Source organism: Haliotis rubra, unplaced genomic scaffold (assembly GCF_003918875.1).
Source record: "Haliotis rubra isolate DU_JTF1 unplaced genomic scaffold, ASM391887v1 Scf26, whole genome shotgun sequence".
NCBI lineage: Eukaryota > Metazoa > Mollusca > Gastropoda > Lepetellida > Haliotidae > Haliotis > Haliotis rubra.
In genome coordinates, this window is record NW_025766669.1 from 3,156,533 (window position 1) to 3,178,323 (window position 21,791).

At 41.4% G+C, this 21,791-nt stretch overlaps 1 protein-coding gene across 1 annotated transcript in view; it reads left to right on the forward strand.

Annotated features, from left to right (window-relative positions):
• The window catches only part of LOC124280095, a 68,334-nt gene extending 47,291 nt beyond the window's left edge, over nucleotides 1-21,043 (forward strand). The window contains 2 exon segments of the mRNA XM_046715984.1: nucleotides 10,665-10,847; nucleotides 18,788-21,043. Coding sequence (XP_046571940.1) covers nucleotides 10,665-10,847; nucleotides 18,788-19,251 — 647 coding nt within the window. The 3' untranslated portion in view covers nucleotides 19,252-21,043.
• The last annotated feature ends 748 nt before the right edge of the window (nucleotides 21,044-21,791 follow it).

Genomic DNA, 21,791 nt, shown 5'->3' on the forward strand with positions numbered 1-21,791 from the left:
ACGTAGGCTTTGGATTTGTGGAATTAAGACACTCGGTATATTTGTGCCAGTGTGTTGGCGTAAGGTATCGATAGATACGTCGGTTATGTTAGACTTAGAATCTCCTTAATGGCATGCGTATTGACGGACGTCCATTAAGGCATATTGATATTTTTATTAAAAATCGACAACGACAGTTTATTTCATGAAAGTTGGAAGTGGTAACTTGACACGGTTTCTAACCTCGAGCAGTGCTCGGAGCAAGAGATTAAGGGTCAACGGCAGTTTTGATACACCACATATATAGATACAGGGATGAAGTTCAGTGTACTGAAGTACATATATAAATACATCTATCCAATGAGGGAAATTCGTGTTGTGTCACCACTTTGTGGAATTTTATACATATATTTATTTATTTGAATATATGAATTATTATTATAATCTATTTATATAGCGCCGATTTCCAGCTTTGCTGCTCACAGGCGCTTTGTTTTTCCTTTGATCATAGGATGTCAGTCTCAACGGCACATACATACATACATACATACACACATACATACATAAATACAGACAGACAGACAGACAGACTGACAGACAGACATACATACATGACATACATACAGACAGACATACAGACATACATGACATACATGCATGCATGCATGCATACAGACAGACAGACAGACAGACAGACATAGATACATACATACATACAGACAGACAGACAGACAGACAGACAGACAGACAGACAGAACCCGTGCCTCCAAGTGACAATCACTTGCTTCAACTATACGGTTACCTAACCACACAAGTGACAGAGCTCTCTTGTAAAGGGAGCTTGGGGTGAGGGAAGTGATGATGAAGCTTTCATAAGTCAGGTGTTTCCATGACAATGGATCTTACTCGCCATGTGTCAAACTCACGCATTACTGTATAAACATTAACAACCCTTTTTATGTGTCACCAGTGGACGGTCCGATGGACATAATTACAATTCGATATTCGAGTTAACGAAATATCATCTGTGTCGGCGGATGATGAGAATCAACCTTCAAACAGTCAATACGATGAAGAATCACACCGCAACCTTCTGAAATGTCAAATACTATTTCGTCTTCCGTTTTGTAACACGGTAAAAAATAACAATCTGAAACCTTTTTAACATGGAATGCTTCATCCCGATATATCGTTTAAAACGATAAACCATTTTAGTCCCGATAGAAAGTTTATCGGCAACACTTAGGCTGATTATCGCTACTCTCAAACGTCGAATTACGGTTTACGCGAAATTAATTCGATGGTCGACGGTTATTACTGAATCACGGTACAAATGAAAATTGCAAAACCCTTTCCATATCCCCAAAAATTCCCCCAAGAACAGAATCGATTCTTCGATTTCTACTACATCATGAATATGTGTGTAAGAATCATTAAATACTGATGACTTGTGGGACACCAGGTGTTTTGCCCCATTTGCAGTACCCACCACAAACACAGTCATGCAAATGGTAGTCAATTATTCACCTGAAACAATACGAGAACGTACGGCACAAGTCAAACAAAGAAATTGCATCGGACCTGACAAATTTTAAAATGTCCTTCATATCTGCTGTAACATCTTTTGAAGGTTTTACTTGATGCCTTGGATGTTGCAAATACATTAGTACAAGCAATGACACCATTCGAATGTGGTAAACGCACGTTCTACAGATACCGCCACCCTCCTGGGAACAATGTCTGTATGACTCTTGTGTTCATTCAGTAAGTAGCTGTCTACGTTCGTCTTTTGTATTTGACGTAGGTCAACAGATTCCGTTCCCTAGGTGTGCGTAAACCAAATACCTCACAGTTTACCTTGTACGCCAGATGTTGGCCCGGCGTGAAGACACCACACTACACCTCCAAGGCAGCAGCTGGCGCTGGCGGAAGTGGCTGGAAGACTCAGGGGTGTTCATTCAGAGCTTGTCTGCCATGAGAGATTCTAAACGTACGGGTCAGGAATATTTCGAATCACGGAACGGCACACCGATGATAGAATGGTATTTGTTTTGGAAGCATGCCTGCAAGGACTGGTGCCTCAAACCGACCATCTGCTCTGAAAGAACATGCGATATTAACAACCTTTAGTGATGTAGTTAAAGAAACAGTTCTCACTGCTGTGTTTTATGGAAACGGTAACGTCCCTCTAAATCTGGGACTCGCGAAGATGCGGATTAGAATTGATCTTCAGTAATCAGTGCTTGTCGTAAGAGGCGACTAACGGTCTCGGGTGGTCAGGCTCGCTGACTTGGTTGACACATGTCACCGGTTCCCATTTGCCTAGATCGATGCTCATGCTGTTGATCACTGGACTGTCTGGTTCAGACTCGAATATTTACATACCGCCGCCATATAGCTGGAATATTGCTGAGTGTGGCGTAAAACTAAACTCACTCACTCATTCGAAATCTGGGATCATTGCCTTTATGTTTTCTCAACATACTGCCATTCTAGACTGTATTAACCTAATATCAGTTACAGATATCTATATTTGTGGAGTCGTAGATGAATTTAGCAATATTCTAGCCAAATACAGGGTGAGAGGACACATTTTCTACACACATGTCGAACCCGGGCCTTCGTTCATGACGGGCTAGCGTTGAACCACAATACTCTCAGAACGTCCCTTTACAATTCTTTCAGTGAATTTAGCCCACTTCTTAAAGCCATTGCTTAAGCATCTTTTCCAAGTCATGGTAACATTACATCCTATTACCGGCTCCATCTGCAACTTGACATCAAACAATGAACAATCTGGATTGTTAGATATATATAGATATATCTTGTGTACATTCAGGAATGTGACGAACGGCGAACAGAACCACGTGGTCCAATCCTTTGTGTTGCTCTTTCACAGAAAGCTCAAAAAATCGCCATGTTATTTCATTGATACAGATGCAATACGGCTCGTTCTGTCTGATCTTTAAACGCAAACACCGAGAAGGCTGAGGAGCAAGAGCTTTTTGTTATCCGACAGAAGTCTTACATTTTTATAGATTCGTGCCTTTGGTGGCAGATGGGGGAGTGAAAGAAATGCATTGATATCTTTTTTTTACTAATGGAGGAGGCAGAATAACACTCTTTTTTTTGTAGATGATAGAAAAAGTCAACATATTGATGTGAACACGACCGCACGCGTCTGTGTTCAAATGCTAGCCTAGTTCTTGTGGGGCTGGGTAGCCTAATGGTTAAAGCGTCCGCTCGTCACTCTGAAGACCCGGGTTCGATTCCCACATGGATACAACATGTGAAGCCCATTTCTGGTTTCCGCCGCCGTGATATTGCTGGAATATTGCTAAAGCGGCGTAAAACCAAACTCAATCACTCTCAGAATAAAACACAATTTGCGTGACATTTTTCAATTTGCGATGGATGTCACCTTGACCTGAACACATATTTTGTGATTTTGAGTACGAGTATATCTCAGTATGGGTACCGGGTTTGAACCGGTTGCCAACCACCAATGCTGGTCGTAAGAGGCGGTACGCGGTAAAATGAATCGGTGGTTAGTCGCGGAGTTTTGGGTTGGTGTCATCGTAACCTTGCTTGCTCATTGTATCAATCCCTGGGTTGTCTGGTGTACACGTCATCATTTAAAGGCCGTCGTCATACAGTTTGAATATTGCCGAGGGGGGCGTCCTGCACAGACCTGCGTTACTTTGGGCTGGAGTTCCATTGACAGTCACATGATCATGTGCCAGTGTGACTAAAATAATTTAAGAAGGGATCAGTTTAAGTGAAAGGAAATTAATTTTACATCAAAGGATACAAGCGAAATGCGATCCAGTGCCATTAACCAAACTCGCTCGTTACCGTAAGGCATAATTATCAATATATTGATTGATATTATTCAGTATATCAATACATTGATTATGTAATCATGCTAACATTAATGTAGCCAGTAGGCATTTATAACCCTAGGAAGATAAACAACTCACAAGGAGAATGTGAATATAATGTTTGTTTGGTGGTTTACCCGGCAATATTCAAATTATATGACGTCAGCATCTGAAAAAATTAACTCTGGACCAGTAAGTGAGTAAGTTTGGTTTGACGCTTCTTTTAGCAAAATTCCAGCAATATCACGAGCGAGGGGGGAGGGGGGGGGGAGATAGAGAGAAAGAGGGAGAGGGAATCACTACACCCATCTATCTGTAAAATTCATAATTGTCAACTCAATACTGATATTTACGGGACATAATACAACACTGAAACCTTGTGCGAGATGTAATGTTGTAGTGGATGTAACACGTCACCTTGTGCAAGATGTAATCTATTGAATGAAATGTACGCCGCTTTAAGCAATATTCCTGCAATATCATGGCGGGGATCACAAGAAATGGGCTTCACACATTGTACCCATTTGGGGAATCGTACACGTTGTAATGGATGTAACATGTAACATTTAACCTCGTGCAAGATGTAACGTTGTAATGGATGTAACATGTTACCTCGTGCAAGATGTAACGTGTAACGTTGTAATGTAACATGTAACATGTAACCTTGTGCAAGATGTAACGTTGTAATGGAGGTAACATGTAACCTTATGCAAGATGTAACGTTGTAATGGATGTAACACGTAACCTTGTGCAAGATGTAATGTAATGAATGAAATGTACGCCGCTTTAAGCAATATTCCAGCAATATCACGGCGGGGACATCAGAAATGGCTTCACACATAGTACCCATTTGGGGAGTCGAACACTTTGTAATGGATGTAACATGTAACCTCGTGCAAGATGTAACGTTGTAATGGATGTAGCATGTAACCTTGTGCAGGATGTAACGTTGTAATAGATGCAACACGCAACACTGCAGGATGTAACGGTGTAATGGATGTAACATGTAACCTCGTGCAAGATGTAGCGTTGTAATGGATGTAACATGTAACCTTGTGTCGGATGTAACGTTGTAATGGATGTAACACGTAACACTGTGCAGGATGTAACGTTGTAATGGCTGTAGCATGTAACCTTGTGCAGGATGTAACGTGTAACGTAATATATGTAGCATGTAACCTTGTGCAGGATGTAACGTGTAACGTTGTAATGAATGTAATATGTAACCTTGAAATGAATGTAATGAAAATTGCAAAACTGCGTACACACCAAACCAGTTTTCACAACTAACCGATGTAGCTTAAACAAACAGGTAAACTCAACTTGTGTGAAAGAAACCAAATTAATTGATTTGCAGAGTTTGAATTTCTAAATGAAACAAATAATAATAACAAGGAACTCCAAGGGTCCATTTTTTAGTTATTGTGGTTGCAAGCATACAGTAGTACACAAGAACACGATCAAAGTCAAATCAGATTGGTTATGATGGACTGGAATGATAATGGAGCCACTCAATCCAACCTTCCAGATTAACAGTTCCTCCATGTCTGTACCTCATAGTATTTAAATATAGACAGGGAGGCGCATGAACAGAGCATTCTACACGTGTGAGACAGTAGCCCCTGTCACGTGACATTCCTGTCATTCCCCGTGTCTGGCACGTGCAATCTGCTTGGTTGAAAGTCAGGAAGTAGTGAAAAAAACGTCACGAATCTAGGTGACGGGCGACGGTTAGCATCTGGGATATGTTACGCTTACGTTGTATGCATGTCATGTTAATGGGCAACTCATATAAATATGAGTCGATCCTTGGAGGAACTACAGTCGTGTTATTCCTCCGACAAACACAAACCGGTATGATCATTTACCAGTAGCACTCATTTTACCGGCTGTTTTCAGGAATGGATGTCATATATAAACTGGGAATCACAGAGTAGGCCAGCGCTTCATTACATGATGGAGATACTGAGATACAGCAGCATTTTCCAGCCAATAATAACAACTGACACTAATGTGATTGACAAGATTCAGGTGAAGGTGACGTGAAATGGGGTTTAACGTCGTACTTTAACGTCGCTCATATGACGACGTGCATGCGTGTGTATGTGTGGCCGCTTGTACTAGCCTAGACCTAAGCTGAGATACCATGCCGCAGTTTAGCATGAATACCCCACTCAGATACATTATACTGACTCCGCGAGCCGACCAGTCCTTGTACCCATTAATGCCGAGCGCCAGGCAGGGGCCAACTAGCTAGTATAGTACCATACTTTAACGTCTTTTGGTATGACGCGGCCGGGGATCGAACCCGCAACCTTCCGCTCTTCGGGCGGACGCACTACACCACGGAGGCGGTCCGACAAGATCCAGGAGAAATATGGTAAAAATGTGGATCCCCCATCACGAAATGCCACGCTTGCATTCCAAAAAGAAGTGATTAGACTCCCCAATCGTTTTGGTGCGTTGGGTTTGGTACCTCCAGTCACTTGAAGGATTTCGGGAGAGTACCTGTCGGGAGAGCTAGTATGCTGCCAGGAACACTACGGGTAATGCACAAGGCTGCAGTGATTGGTAGTCTTCACATTCTCCGAAATGCTTTTCTAGGGTTCGACAAGGCAGCGCTTCCTTGTAGAAGTCCCATTTGCTGTCTTGTCTTGTAGGTGGCTCATTGGGCTTAGCTGATGATGAGCCAGACCAGCCTCCCTGCGCCAGGGTCACCCGAAACACATTTTATATGTTTATTCTGTAAAACATACTAAAATTTAATTTAAAAATAGAAACATGGACAAGTAAACCGAAACATGAGTCTCATTAACCTATTCAGAAAAGATTCACAATTTCTCTGAAAATAGACATCAACTATGGTTACACTACAACCTTGTTTCATAAGAAAATAGTATTTACAAATGAATTTTAATTTTAAACTTTAATAACATCGTATTTTATATTTTATGTGAGGTTCAGCATGTATAGACGTCACAACTGCCTCTGTTTGATTCGATGATTCACAATTTATCTGGCTCACTTACACCTGTTATGTGTTTTTGCGCCAGTTCTGTATCGCCAATGTGATTGATATAATATCAATTTTCTAGCGGCAGAGCCTCGTTTTGAGATTTCCACGATTTCCAGGTTTCCGTTTTGTCAGATCTCGTTGTACGACAAAGCACGCTGCACGACGTGTTAGCAAGGATTAGAAGGAGCGTAGTGTTGCAATATACAAGTGCTTAGATGTATCAAATAATACCGATTAATATGTATGCATCCAGTTAAATGAATTGGCCTCAAAATTCTGGACTGGTTATTGTACTAAGTTGCGCAATAGGACGGAACCCAGTCAACAGGATACGAGACTGTTGTGTAATCAATGTTTTGACTCTGCAACATAGTGAAGATAGGAGTGGTGGACGCCAAAGACTGAGATAGTTGGCATGGCCAAGTATAGACATTTGGCACAGTGTATGCAAGATTGCTGACTTGGTACATGCACAAGGGCGGTCATAGTGTAGACAAGATAGTTCACAATGTATAGACAAGATATATACTGCATGGTATGAGAAGTTTAATGGTTTAATGTTGTGAGTGAGTGAGTTGAGTTTTACGCCGATCCCGTTAGTCGCCTCTTACGACTGAATTGGGTTACTGAAGGCCCATATCCTAACCCGGACCTTGACAGGTCTTTAATGCTGTACACAATAGTGTCAGGATGACCCAAACAAGACAATCTTTGTCACATTTACACCATCAGTGGAAAGTCAGTGAAATTAACATGACAATATTTAGAATACAATGAGTGGATGAAAGCGACATGATAGAAAATCAATAGTTTATTTTGAACAACAGCATGTATCATATTTTCCTCTGGTCTTTTTAATTCTTTTCAGTGCATGAACTCTTTAAACACAAACTCTTCCTGTTCCACCAAGAAAATAGAAACTCGTCAGGTAATTCATCAACAAATCAATCATTACCTGCCTCCGTATCTCAGGTGTTTCAGCCAAGTTTACGGAAGACCACACCCACCTTCCTGTGTTCAAATTAACCTTTGAAGCACCCTACAAGAACATTACGTCACAGAATCCAAACAGGACATGTCATGGTCATGTTGTTGACGTCAGTTGCCAGGATACGACAAACACCGATTAATACCATAACACATTAGGAGGCGGGCACCGTTCCTAGGGCATGCTCAGACATGTATTTGTAATGAAAAAAGGAGGGAAGAAGAACAACAGTTATTGTTTGTGCTCCCAGGCGTGAGTCTAGACCTATATTGATCTGAACTTAAGGTAAAGGTATATATCGATCTTATTGTAAAACAAACAATAGTTGTTTGTCTTTGTCTGTGGGGCTACCTCGTGTCAAACAATCTAATAGGAAATCGTCGTTTCTTCAAGGCTTTTCAATCCATACTCTTAGCAGTAGTGTCTTTTAAGGTATTTTGATATTTTCATACCTACTTAACACAAATAGTCATTTACGTCCTGCAGAACCAGGATCCTGTTTATGGGATTAACTGAAATGATAATGTCTGACTTGCTCAGATCTTCAACGAAGGAATGCATACGTGTTCGGCCATGATCCGAGAGAGAGAGAGAGAGAGAGAGAGAGAGAGAGAGAGAGAGAGAGAGAGAGAGAGAGAGAGAGAGAGAGAGAGAGAGAGAGAGAGAGAGAGAGAGAGAGAGAGAGAGAGAGAGAGAGAGAGAGAGAGAGAGAGAGAGAGAGAGGAGAGGGGAGACGGGGGCGGGGAAGATTAAGAGAGAGAGAGAGAGAGAGAGAGGGGAGACGGGGGCGGGGAAGATTAAGAGAGAGCGAGAAAGAGAGAGGGGGAGAGACATAGAGAAAAAGAGAGAGACAGACACACAGAGAGAAAGAGGGAGAGAGAGGGAGACAGAGACACACAGAGAGAGAAAGAGGGAGAGAGAGACTACGTATTGCTACACCCGTTTATCTGTAAAATTCATAATTGTCAACTCAACACTGATATTTACGGGACATATTACAAGAAACCTTATTAATATCCTTCAGTCATAGAAATATTCACAGACACAAAGCACACCAAGGAGCCTGAAATTGACATCGTACTGATATCGATTAATTAGCCGCGTGTTTGACAGCTATAGACATTCACAGGTTACAGTGGAGTTCAAATACTTTCTTATTAATCACACCTCCAAGCCTGCAGAGACCACTTAGTGACACAATGTCGCTAATTTATTTCACCCCGGGGGCACGGGTAGGCATAAGGTATTGATATTGTACCTGATCACTTGCTGTACATTGCAATCAATCATTCGTGACTGACAGTCGTTAGCAAAGGTTGTTTATGTTTGCTATGCAGATGGCCCTATGCTCCGTGCAATTAGCATGTATATTTACATGTATAAGTGATATGCCCGTATCCATATGACAACGGTGAGGTGAAGATCCAGGTTAGAATATTGATCTTCAGTAACCCATGCTTGTCGGAAGAGGCGACTAACGGGATCGGGTGGTCAGGCTCGCTGACTTGGTTGACACATGAAATCGGTTCCCAATTGCGCAGATCGATGCTCATGCTGTTGATCACTGGATTGTCTGGTCCAGACTCGGTTGTTTACAGACCGCCGCCATATAGCTGGAATATTGCTGAGTGCTGCGTAAAACTAAACTCACTCACCCCATATGACAACGCTATATTGGAAATGCGCATGTCTTGAAGATGGTGGGTGTATATTTAGCGTGTCTATGTCAGATTGATCTATATGTCGGTCGTGCCATGGCATTGCGTAATATACTCTGTAATGGGTTCCAGAACAGAATTGATTAATAATTGATCGAAGCCATGCGTAGTTTAGAAATTAAACAGAACGTGTCAATGCTCACTGTACGTCTTCGACCGCAGGGGGAGATTATTGAATTTACTGTCAGCTTTCAATTCTGCATCATTCTTATTCTACTAAACGACCCGTGAATAGTAGAACTGGGTTAGAACTGATCTTCAGTAACCCATGCTTGTTGTAACAATCGGGTGGTCAGGCTCGCTGACTTTGTTGACACATGTCATCGTATCCCAATTGCGTAGATCGATGCTCATGCTGTTGATCACTGGATTGTCTGGTCCAGACTCGATTATTTACAGACCGCCGCCATAGCTGGAATATTGCTGAGCGCGTAAAACTAAACTCACTCACTCACTATTCTACTAAACTGACGTACAAAAGAAAGTACACACATCATGTTTAAGGATTTTTAGAATAAACAGAAAATTAAAAACCCAACGTAAAAAGTTTGAAAAGTGTTTTGATTGTACCTTGCAAGTCGCAAACATTGTGTACATGTTGCCAAGACACCATATATAATCTTTACAGTGTTGTCCGTGGGATGTCACGAAAGTTAGGATTTTGTTGATTCGCGCATCTATGGCTTCAGCGTCTCAATTACGAGCATATATATTTGTTACGGTTTTCTGTTGAACATTAAATATATTACTGTGACGAGTTTCAAAACCTTCAGTACCACAGTGCAGAGTGAGATCCCTTGACAAGGAGTCAGGAAAAATATCCATGTTTATCATCATCATCATCATCATCATTATCATCATCATCAACGTAGTCGTGGGGTAGTTTAGTGCTTAAAGCGTTCGCTCGTCACGCCGAAACCCCGGGTTCGATTCCCAACATGGGTACAATGTGTGAAGCCCATTTCTGGTGTCCCCACCATTGCTGGAATATTGCTAAAAGCGGCGTAAAACTAAACTCACTTGCTCATCGTAGTTGTTGTTGATGTCGCTTGTTATTATTATTATTTTGGTCTGTGTTGCAGGGACGTTCATTTCTGGTGTTAGCGTGTTATGCTGTTCCGAAGTTCGGCCTAAAGGCGCCAGTCGACGTAACGTGGTGTGGGTGAACGCCGGTGTTGCTCTACTACAGTTTCTTACGACGTTCTTGTTCCTGCTGGGATGGATATGGAGCATTACGTGGGGGGCAGCATTCCTGACAATTGCAAGTAAGGAATCGGTATCATGTTGGCGTATTGCATATGCTCATGTACAAAACTGGTCTCTATTTTTAATAGTAGTTTCGGGTGCGTAGCGTCGGTTTTACCCAAAACACCCAACCAACCCCAACCCCCAACTACGTTGCTTGGTTAATTAAAGCTGTACATGAATCACTAAACATAGCATCCATGGACCCCTGAAGATCCGGGTTAGAATTGATCTTCAGTAACCTATGCTTGTCGTAAGAGGCGACTAACGGGATCGGGTGGTCAGGCTCGCTGACTTGGTTGACACATGTCATCGGTTTCCAATTGCGCAGATCGATGCTCATGCTGTTGATCACTGGATTGTCTGGTCCAGGCTCGACTTTTACAGACCGCCGCCATAAAGCTGGAATATTGCTGAGTGCGGCGTAAAACTAAACTCACTCACTCACTCATAGCGTCCATGCCTTCAATGACATTTCGAAATTTCGTGAAAATAATTGAAATAGCGACAATATAATCGTAGCAAGGAGGAAATAATCGAAGCAAGGAGAAAAAATCGGAGCAACGAGAAATTTGGATTAAGATGATCATTATTTATGCTGCAAGACGAGCAGCTCCAGGGTTTCGTAGTTTCTGAGGTCATATCTCATCTGTTGTATAATACCGTATTCCCTGCTGGTATATTGTCAGTCGTCACTGAAACCACCAGCTGTCTTGGACAGACGCCTACATCTGGCGCCAACCATGACGTCACCGATGACGATATATACGGACCCCTCTCGTGTCACCATGCTGGTTTAGGGCCCTGCAAGATGTGCAAGTGTGTAAAGTAAACCAATAACTTCAATTTACGTGGGCGAAACAGACGCATTTGCTATGAACTAATTAACCTAAAGAATATACTTAACGCTAATGTGTTTTCCTTTGCTAATATTAAATATTTCAATAATTACCTAATTAAGCAAAAACATTGGTACAGCTCTAGAATAATTGACTTGACATACACATTGGCACGTTGGTCATAGATTACCTTCCAGATAATCGACATTTAAATGTAAACGAAAAAGACGGCCACTTGGTGAATACCAATATAGGAATGCGTGATATTGAAAAAAGACACCGTTCTCTCAGACCTGTGTGGTAACGCACCACCTTAGAAAAATATCTTTGTTTTCCTGGCAGTTGAACCCAGGTCGAAAATGTCCATTAAGCTGACTTGCCTGTCATTGATTGCTGATCGACATCCTGCAATGACAACCCCTTTGTTGATTTCAAGTCCGATATAGTCTTGCGCCTAAGCTGCCCTAAGCTGCCTTCTAAAGTAATTACCAGTGGTGGCCAGATTATGTTAAGTAAACGCAATTAACAGAGGATACAGCTTATTTCATCTGATTCCAAAAATAGAGTACGGTACAATCTGTTCGAGACGCATTCATTCCTTCGCATCATCTTTCAATATGTTGGATGCAGCGTACAGTACGGGCTAGAGTATGCATCCTATGGCAAGTTATATGTTGGGATGCAGCATATTTCAGCTGTATCCCATGTAGAGTACTGCATCATCTGTATGAGTTCGAATATAACCCAAAGAGCACTACAATTTGATGCAGCATATTTCATGTTGGGATTTGACCACATTCTAAAATCCCATGTAATAACAGCATCATCTGTATGGCCTAAATATGTTGGTCTGCAGCTGTATCCCATGTTTGGCATATGTTGGGATGCAGCATATTTCAGCTGTATCCCATGTAGAGTACAGTATCATCGTTGTGGCCTAGATATGTTGGGATGCAGCATATTGCTGTATCCCATGTAGCGTACAGTATCATCGTTGTGGCCTAGATATGTTGGGATGCGGCATATTTCAGCTGTATCCCATGTAGAGTACAGTATCATCGTTGTGGCCTAGATATGTTGGGTGCAGCATATTTCAGCTGTATCCCATGTAGAGTACAGTATCATCGTTGTGGCCCAGATATGTTGGGATGCAGCATATTCCAGCTGTATCCCATGTAGAGTACAGTATCATCGTTGTGGCCCAGATATGTTGGGATGCAGCATATTCCAGCTGTATCCCATGTAGAGTACAGTATCATCGTTGTGGCCCAGATATGTTGGGATGCGGCATATTTCAGCTGTATCCCATGTAGAGTACAGTATCATCGTTGTGGCCCAGATATGTTGGGATGCAGCATATTCCAGCTGTATCCCATGTAGAGTACAGTATCATCGTTGTGGCCCAGATATGTTGGGATGCAGCATATTTCAGCTGTATCCCATGTAGAGTACAGCATCATCTGTTTGGCCTAGATATGTTGGGATGCAGCATATTTCAGCTGTATCCCATGTAGAGTACAGTATCATCGTTGTGGCGCAGATATGTTGGGATGCGGCATATTTCAGCTGTATCCCATGTAGAGTACAGCATCATCTGTTTGGCCTAGATATGTTGGGATGCAGCTGTATCTCATGTTTGGGATATGTTGAGATGCAGCACATTTCAGCTATGTCACATGTAGAGTACAGGTGACCAGTATGGCCTCAATATGTTGGGATGCAGCATAATTCAGATGTACCCCATGTAGAGTACAGTAACATCGTTGTGGCCCAGATATGTTTGGATGCAGCATATTCCAGCTGTATCCCATGTAGAGTACAGTATCATCGTTGTGGCCCAGATATGTTGGGATGCAGCATATTTCAGCTGTATCCCATGTAGAGTACAGCATCATCTGTTTGGCCTAGATATGTTGGGATGCAGCATTTTTTCAGCTGTATCCCATGTAGAGCTACAGCATCATCTGGTTGGCCTAAATATGTTGGGATGCAGCATATTTCAGCTGTATCCCATGTAGAGTACAGCATCATCTGTTTGGCCTACATATGTTGGGATGCAGCATATTTCAGCTGTATCCCATGTAGAGTACAGTATCATCGTTGTGGCCCAGGTATGTTGGGATGCAGCATATTTCAGCATTATCCCATGTAGAGTACAGCATCATCTGGTTGGCCTAAATATGTTGGGATGCAGCATATTTCAGCTGTATCCCATGTAGAGCTACAGCATCATCTGTTTGGCCTAGATATGTTGGGATGCGGCATATTTCAGCTGTATCCCATGTAGAGTACAGCATCATCTGGTTGGCCTAAATATGTTGGGATGCGGCATATTTCAGCTGTATCCCATGTAGAGTACAGTATCATCGTTGTGGCCCAGGTATGTTGGGATGCAGCATATTTCAGCATTATCCCATGTAGAGTACAGCATCATCTGGTTGGCCTAAATATGTTGGGATGCAGCATATTTCAGCTGTATCCCATGTAGAGCACAGCATCATCTGTTTGGCCTAGATATGTTGGGATGCAGCATATTTCAGCTGTATCCCATGTAGAGTACAGCATCATCTGGTTGGCCTAAATATGTTGGGATGCAGCATATTTCAGCTGTATCCCATGTAGAGTACAGCATCATCTGGTTGGCCTAAATATGTTGGGATGCAGCATATTTCAGCTGTATCCCATGTAGAGCACAGCATCATCTGTTTGGCCTAGATATGTTGGGATGCAGCATTTTTCAGCTGTATCCCATGTAGAGCACAGCATCATCTGGTTGGCCTAAATATGTTGGGATGCAGCATATTTCAGCTGTATCCCATGTAGAGTACAGCATCATCTGGTTTGGCCTAAATATGTTGGGATGCAGCATATTTCAGCTGTATCCCATGTAGAGTACAGTATCATCGTTGTGGCCCAGGTATGTTGGGATGCAGCATATTTCAGCATTATCCCATGTAGAGTACAGCATCATCTGGTTGGCCTAAATATGTTGGGATGCAGCATATTTCAGCTGAATCCCATGTAGAGCACAGCATCATCTGTTTGGCCTAGATATGTTGGGATGCGGCATATTTCAGCTGTATCCCATGTAGAGTACAGCATCATCTGGTTGGCCTAAATATGTTGGGATGCAGCATATTTCAGCTGTATCCCATGTAGAGTACAGCATCATCTGGTTGGCCTAAATATGTTGGGATGCAGCATATTTCAGCTGTATCCCATGTAGAGTACAGTATCATCTGTTGTGGCCCAGATATGTTGGGATGCAGCATATTTCAGCTGTATCCCATGTAGAGTACAGTATCATCGTTGTGGCCCAGATATGTTGGGATGCAGCATATTTCAGCTGTATCCCATGTAGAGTACAGCATCATCTGTTTGGCCTAGATATGTTGGGATGCAGCATATTTCAGCTGTATCCCATGTAGAGTACAGCATCATCTGTTTGGCCTACATATGTTGGGATGCAGCATATTTCAGCTGTATCCCATGTAGAGTACAGCATCATCTGTTTGGCCTACATATGTTGGGATGCAGCATATTTCAGCTGTATCCCATGTAGAGTACAGCATCATCTGTTTGGCCTAGATATGTTGGGATGCAGCTGTATCCCATGTTTGGGATATGTTGAGATGCAGCACATTTCAGCTATGTCACATGTAGAGTACAGGTGACCAGTATGGCCTCAATATGTTGGGATGCAGCATAATTCAGATGTACCCCATGTAGAGTACAGTAACATCGTTATGACATAGATATGTTGGGATGCAGCATATTACAGTATACCTTTATGTAGATGACAATGTAATCTGTCTGTCCTACACGTGATGGTCAGAGATTCATCGTGAAGCAGGTTGCCGGAGGTGAATGTGGCTATTGAACAGTTTTCTCAAACTCCGCTAGACATTGAACATGTTGGTCGATCTGTTTGCTGTGGCACTGCAGATGTTGGCCGGGCATTTTGCTGTATGTTGTATGTTGATCGATCTCTCGCGAGGTGTACATGACAGGAGTACAACAAATGCACAAATGCTTTAGATTGCAATCCCCTTGAACTCTAGACTTTTCCGAATTCATTTCCTCTAAATAATATACAACAATATTTCGGAAGAGATATCAAATACAACATATCGTTTAGGGGTTCCTTAACAATAGCTCTTTTACAAAATTTGCATGTGATCAACGCTGTTCTATTTGTGTTCTAACAGCATTCGCATGAAACAAGTACTTTTCTGTGTTCATATTGATGATCAGACAACAACGTAACAAAAATTCAAAATATTTGGGAACACGTGAAAGATTTTAAAGGTTTTACGTATCTTTCCCAGAAATAAGCTCAGATGTTTGATAGGCATTTAGAAGTTGGTAGGGTAATATTAGACACTTGATATGGATGTGCTCATTCATATAATGTGTCTTGTATCAAAAATAAGCTGGCAAAATGAACAAAAATAAATAAGTTACAATCTTTACATTTTTCTACATATTAAAATGTCGACCGCGTTATATCTCTAATGTGTATGAACTGAGCCGAAAACGTGATGCATATAGTATTGTATGATACATGAGCGGATAAAGTCATTGTGTCTGTAACATCCCATGGTACACCAGAAATGGGCTTCACATGTTGTATCTATGTGGGGAATCGAACCCGGGTCTTGAGCGTGACGAGCGGACACTTTAACCATTAGGCTACTGGGGCGGTGGGGTAGCCTAGTGGTTAAAGCGTTAGCTCGTCAAGCCGATGACTCGGGTTCGATTCCCCGCATGGGTACAATGTGTGAAGCCCATTTCTGGTGTCTCCCGCCGTGATGATGCCGGAATATTGCTAAAAGCGGCGTAAAACTAAACTCACTGACTCGTTAATGTGGTTATCTGATGGTCAGGCTCTCTAACATGTCGAATGGCAATAGTGACCCCATGACGCGGGCCATGTCTTATGTTATCAGTTACCAACTTGTCTGAACCATACAAATATCCCTGGAATATTACCGTTTTAGGATTAAATCAATATTCACTCACTCATACATATTTAAGTTGCGCACATTGTATGTTGTAGCAAGTATGCTTTATCTATATAGAAACGCTAGAAGAAACGGATTTTAGAATATTTGATGCACCTTGCATTCCTTGACATCAATATTTCATGTTTTTATTGTTCAGTTTGATTGTATCTGATTCTACTTTGGCAAGTGCAGTTCGATCATCAGGATCTTGTGCTTGTGCAGTAAGACTGGTTCTCTCCACATCAGTCGGCAGAGAATCACAATATAATAGTGAACATTACTATATTACCCGGAAGGACATTTGCATATATCCACAGGGAGAAAATAAGTAAATGGGGCTTGGCTCTGACAATATGGCAGCACTAGTACAGACCACTGAATGTAGCACTAATTGTATGGCGCTGGTTTATCTGTCAGTTAACACGTACCGCGATGACACACGTGAAGATCCGGATTAGAATTGGTCTTCGGCAAGCCATACTTGAAGTAAGCGGAGACTAACGGGATCGGGTGGCAAGGCTCGCTGACTTGGTTGACATTAATCGCAGTTGCGTTTAACGATGCGCAAGATGTCAACCACTAGTGAGGTGAAATTGGATTCAAACATAATTTACATAGCGACGTGTGTATGTGCGTGTGCGTGCGCGTGTGCGTGCGTAGTAGTACTACTCAGCACTAATGTCAGTTCCATAGTTCATTGCAGTAAGAGGCGACTAACAGGACTGGGTTGACCCATGTCATCGAATCCAGCTTGTGTAGATCGGTGCTCATGCTGTTGATCACTGGATTGTCTGGTCCAGACTCGATTATTTACAGACCGCCGCCATGTAGCTGGAATATTGCTGAGTGCGGCGTTAAACAAACAAATAAACAAACAAACAGTTCTATACTGCTATGCCACTGAGATACAATGCTTCCGTTTAACATAGATGTACGTACAACTCAGACACGGATATTGACACCCAGTGGACCAGTCCTTGTTTAATTCACTTAATTAGGCAGGGTAGCATCAAGTACCATATCTTAGCGTATTTTGGTAAGACGCGGTCGGTAACGGAACCAACAACCTACCGCTCTCTGGGATTCACTCTTTCCACTCTCCACGGAAACGGTCCATATGATGAACATGCTTTATCTCGATTTCATCTATACTGACGTGCATAAGAAAGTACACACCTGGTGTTTTGGGACTATTCCCAATAAAACCATAAATATTTTGCTGGCAATGTTGTAATTGGGTACAATCTCTGTGGTGTTTTGGAAACACTTGTACAATGTTTGTGACAAGGCAGAATCAAAACACTTTTTAAATATTAATGCTGTTTTCAAGACAATATTTTACCAAAGAATCAGGTGTGTACTTTCTTTTGAACGTCAGTTTATTTTACGTAAACTCGACGCTCCCATAGAGACCGTCGCGTTTCATAAACTGATACGATTTCAGTTTGTAAGTTTATATGTGTTAAGCACTGTAAGTTTATATGTGTTAAGCACTGTTGCTTTGCAAGAAATATGACGAAGTGGATAAATATGCATGGTATAACGTCGATATTAGCACTGTTTCAGCAATATCACGACAGAGGGCTTTCCCATTAATAGACATCTATAGTTCATCAAATTAAGTTGGATTTTGTGTGATTAAATCATTTTATTTCATTAAATTTAAATTGTGGGCGTTTTTAAAGTTTTTAGGATATGTGGGAAAATGTAATATAAGCGAATCTGTTTGGGAATTGTGTTTGAGAATATACAGGATAACTGATTCAGTCCGTGTGTTGTGAGATATTATTTTTTTGGGTCTAAACGTTGGTTTTTATCGATTTCATTTTGATAGTGGCTACAAGAAACATGGTTATTGATGGACCATCTACTTGTGGGTATCGAAGTTATGGTTTCGACCTCAAGGCTGAAGTATTTCAGCGACTCTTTTCAGCCCTGTATCATTTTGATATTTGTATGAGTATTTTCGTTAACTTTGTGTCTGTTTAGTTGTAATACGTTTTGCCGAATTTTACACAATAAATGTATTGTTCTAGTTTACTAGTGCCAGTTTACCAATAACAATACTTACAAATCGGCTTTCATTGTAACTGACACATGTCTTTATTTTTTCAGAAGAATACGGTAAATCAAAAGAAGTGCAACACACTCACACAATAAAAATTTCTCCAAAGCACGAAAGAAGCTATCAGGAAGCCTCGACAAGCCGGGACACCTTAACACCTAGTAGCAACGGAATCGTGAAACATGAGGACGAAATGTTTTTAAGCCCCAGCGCAGCCAGCCATCCGCAGCCAATGATTACACTTCAACAACCCCCTATCTTGAACCATTCCGTGGAGAAAGTCTCCCCCTCGCGACCATTAATGAACGCCCGAACAAGACATCAAAAAATTCTTCAACGGCAGATGTCTGAAAATCAGTTGTCTCCCTTTACTTTGACCAATGAGAAACTGGAGGCAATAGTGATTCATGACATTGTTCCGAGGCCAACGCGGGCTGCTGCTGTACAGCGGACGGAGACAGTCGAAAGTGTTGAATCAATCTCTGATTCCGAAGATCCCGCAGGAAAATCGTGACGAGGAATAGATGTGGAACACAGACATTCTCCATTGTGGTACCTCCCTGCTCACGGTTTTGATACATAAATAAACATTATTTACATGGCCTTCACTCACAACATTACCAGAGAGTTTTGGTCTGTTTTTTCACATATTGTTCAATTGTATCTTGATATATGCCTATGTTTGTACGATGATATATATATTTTCGTTACCCTAAGAAATCTAGATGGTGAATTGTAGGGACAAACTGAAGTCATTTCTAATGAATCCTTTGGGTTCGCTGCTTACATGGGACGATCGTTGCTTCAACAAGGCAACCACAGATTCAGTGAAGAAGAAGACGAACTTTGTTGACCATGGTGACTGTTATTTTATTATTCAAAATTGACTAAAATTTTAATGACTGACAAAATAACAATGGTGCAATGCGTTCACTAAATAGTATTACTCGACCATCAGCATTGCTTGAACGATGTAAGGTTATGACACATATTTCTGGGCCGGGGCGGTAGGGTAGCCTAGTTGTTAAAGCGTTCGCTCCCCACGCCGAAATCCCGGGTTCGATTCCTCAAATGGGTACAATGGGTGAAGCTCATTTCAGGTGTTCTCCACCGTGATATTGCTGGAATATAGCTAAAAGCGGCGTAAGAGTACACTCACTCATTCACTCACTATTCCTGGGCCATGATTGAAGTACCAAAATTGATTGAAGTACTAAAACCCTTCTCATTGTTTACCTGCGCCAGCGGTGCTCGCTCTCTGCTGATGGGGCAAGACAATTTCACTGTTTCGCGAACTCATTACAGCACTGTAACGTCACAATATTTTGTGAATGTACGTTCTATAATTCCCCGCTTCCATTTTATGTGATTCTTTGTCTATTGTTAATACCGGGCGGTTGAGTAGCCTAGTGGTTGAAGCGTTCGCGCGTCCCGTCGAAGCCCCGGTTCGATTTCTCACACGATACAACGTGTGAAGCCCAGTTCTCGCTTTCCATGTCGTGATAATGCTGGAATAATGCTAAATGCGGCGGAAACCCTCACTCACCCACTGTACCCTCAGCCATGGCGTGTCTATGACAGTTTTTAAAGCACGACGTCGGGTACTCGGTCAAAATTACCGTGAACGATGCTTCTACCTGCATCTATATCGTTTTGGTACCAATAAAACCGTTCGAAAATGTTAATTATCAGGTACATCAAATACTTACATGATAAAAAGGATATTATTATAATGTTATTACTGTGTCACTTAGATATTATGGGTATGCTGTCGTACTTCATTCACCATGTCATGGCAGATTTTGGGTTCGTGTACTCCCGGGCTAAAGCAAGTACATGGATTTGACTGTAATATTCAGGCGCGTAGTAAGCCATTTTTTTCATGTAAGCCCGATTGGTTGCAAAGCTTTATATTTAATTAGTATTGAGGGCTTGCCCAACTTTCATAGTAAAACTCATGTGTAAGCCCGGGCTTTTTTTATAATGGTAGCTACGTCCCTGATATTGCAAACGTTATCAAAACTTAATCGACATAACCTTTTCCTATTCGTATTTAGCCACCATCAAACAATTTGCTGGCTCAGCAAGTTTATGTTATATACTCTTCAAAGAAAGTAGGGGAACTTCATTTTTAATCTACGATTGAAAACAATTGGGAGATATATCGAAGTCAATCAAAGTTGATATGATGCTGCGAGTGTATCACCACTTACACTTCCTTATGATCATAATTGTTTGTATAGTAATCGCTCTTGAAAGATGAATGGTGTATGAAATTTGCATGTGTACGATTTTCATTTTCAAACGAAAAAACCAACACCCCGGCTAGAAACAAACACTAACAACTGTGTGATGCAAGATGATCGCCAAAATTAATGGTCTACGGTGATTTATCAACCTTCTTGAAAACCGTCAAAATCAAGAATGACACCCCATGCACGTGTATGGGGCTACTGCGTTGTGGACGTGCACCACATGCGTTGTGTTAAGGGGTGGTGATGAAGAGAAATTGTGGTGCATTCATAAGATGTATGTTTTTGAAAAGTTTGTTAATACTCAACTTCCTATCCAAATTGTTCAAGTTCAGGTTCCCCTACTTTTTTTTAAGAGCATACGTTTTCCATGTCGGTGAAATGTAATCCTGTATCAGTAACAGCACAGTTTATAAACTTACATCATTGGTGCATGGCAAGCATACAAATATCTGCACATAATTTCGTATCTCTATACTAATATATGTACATAATCTCATGAATTATACACATATGAAAACTACATATACGAATACAAATGGGGCGTTTACCATCAAAGCATTTATTTTACCACATGTATGAACATATTATGTATAAATGCATGAATTAATATCCCTACGTTTCTTTTACTCGTATATCATGAAAACGAGATGTATTCATTTGGCCATTATCAAGCATTACTGTTCCCAATACATATTTAAAATATCAGGAGTTGAAACATCAACCGTTAAATATGTCATCGGTGTTAAAGAATGCATTTGAGATCCGTTTGCCATGATCTTTCATGAATTACGTCAGTATT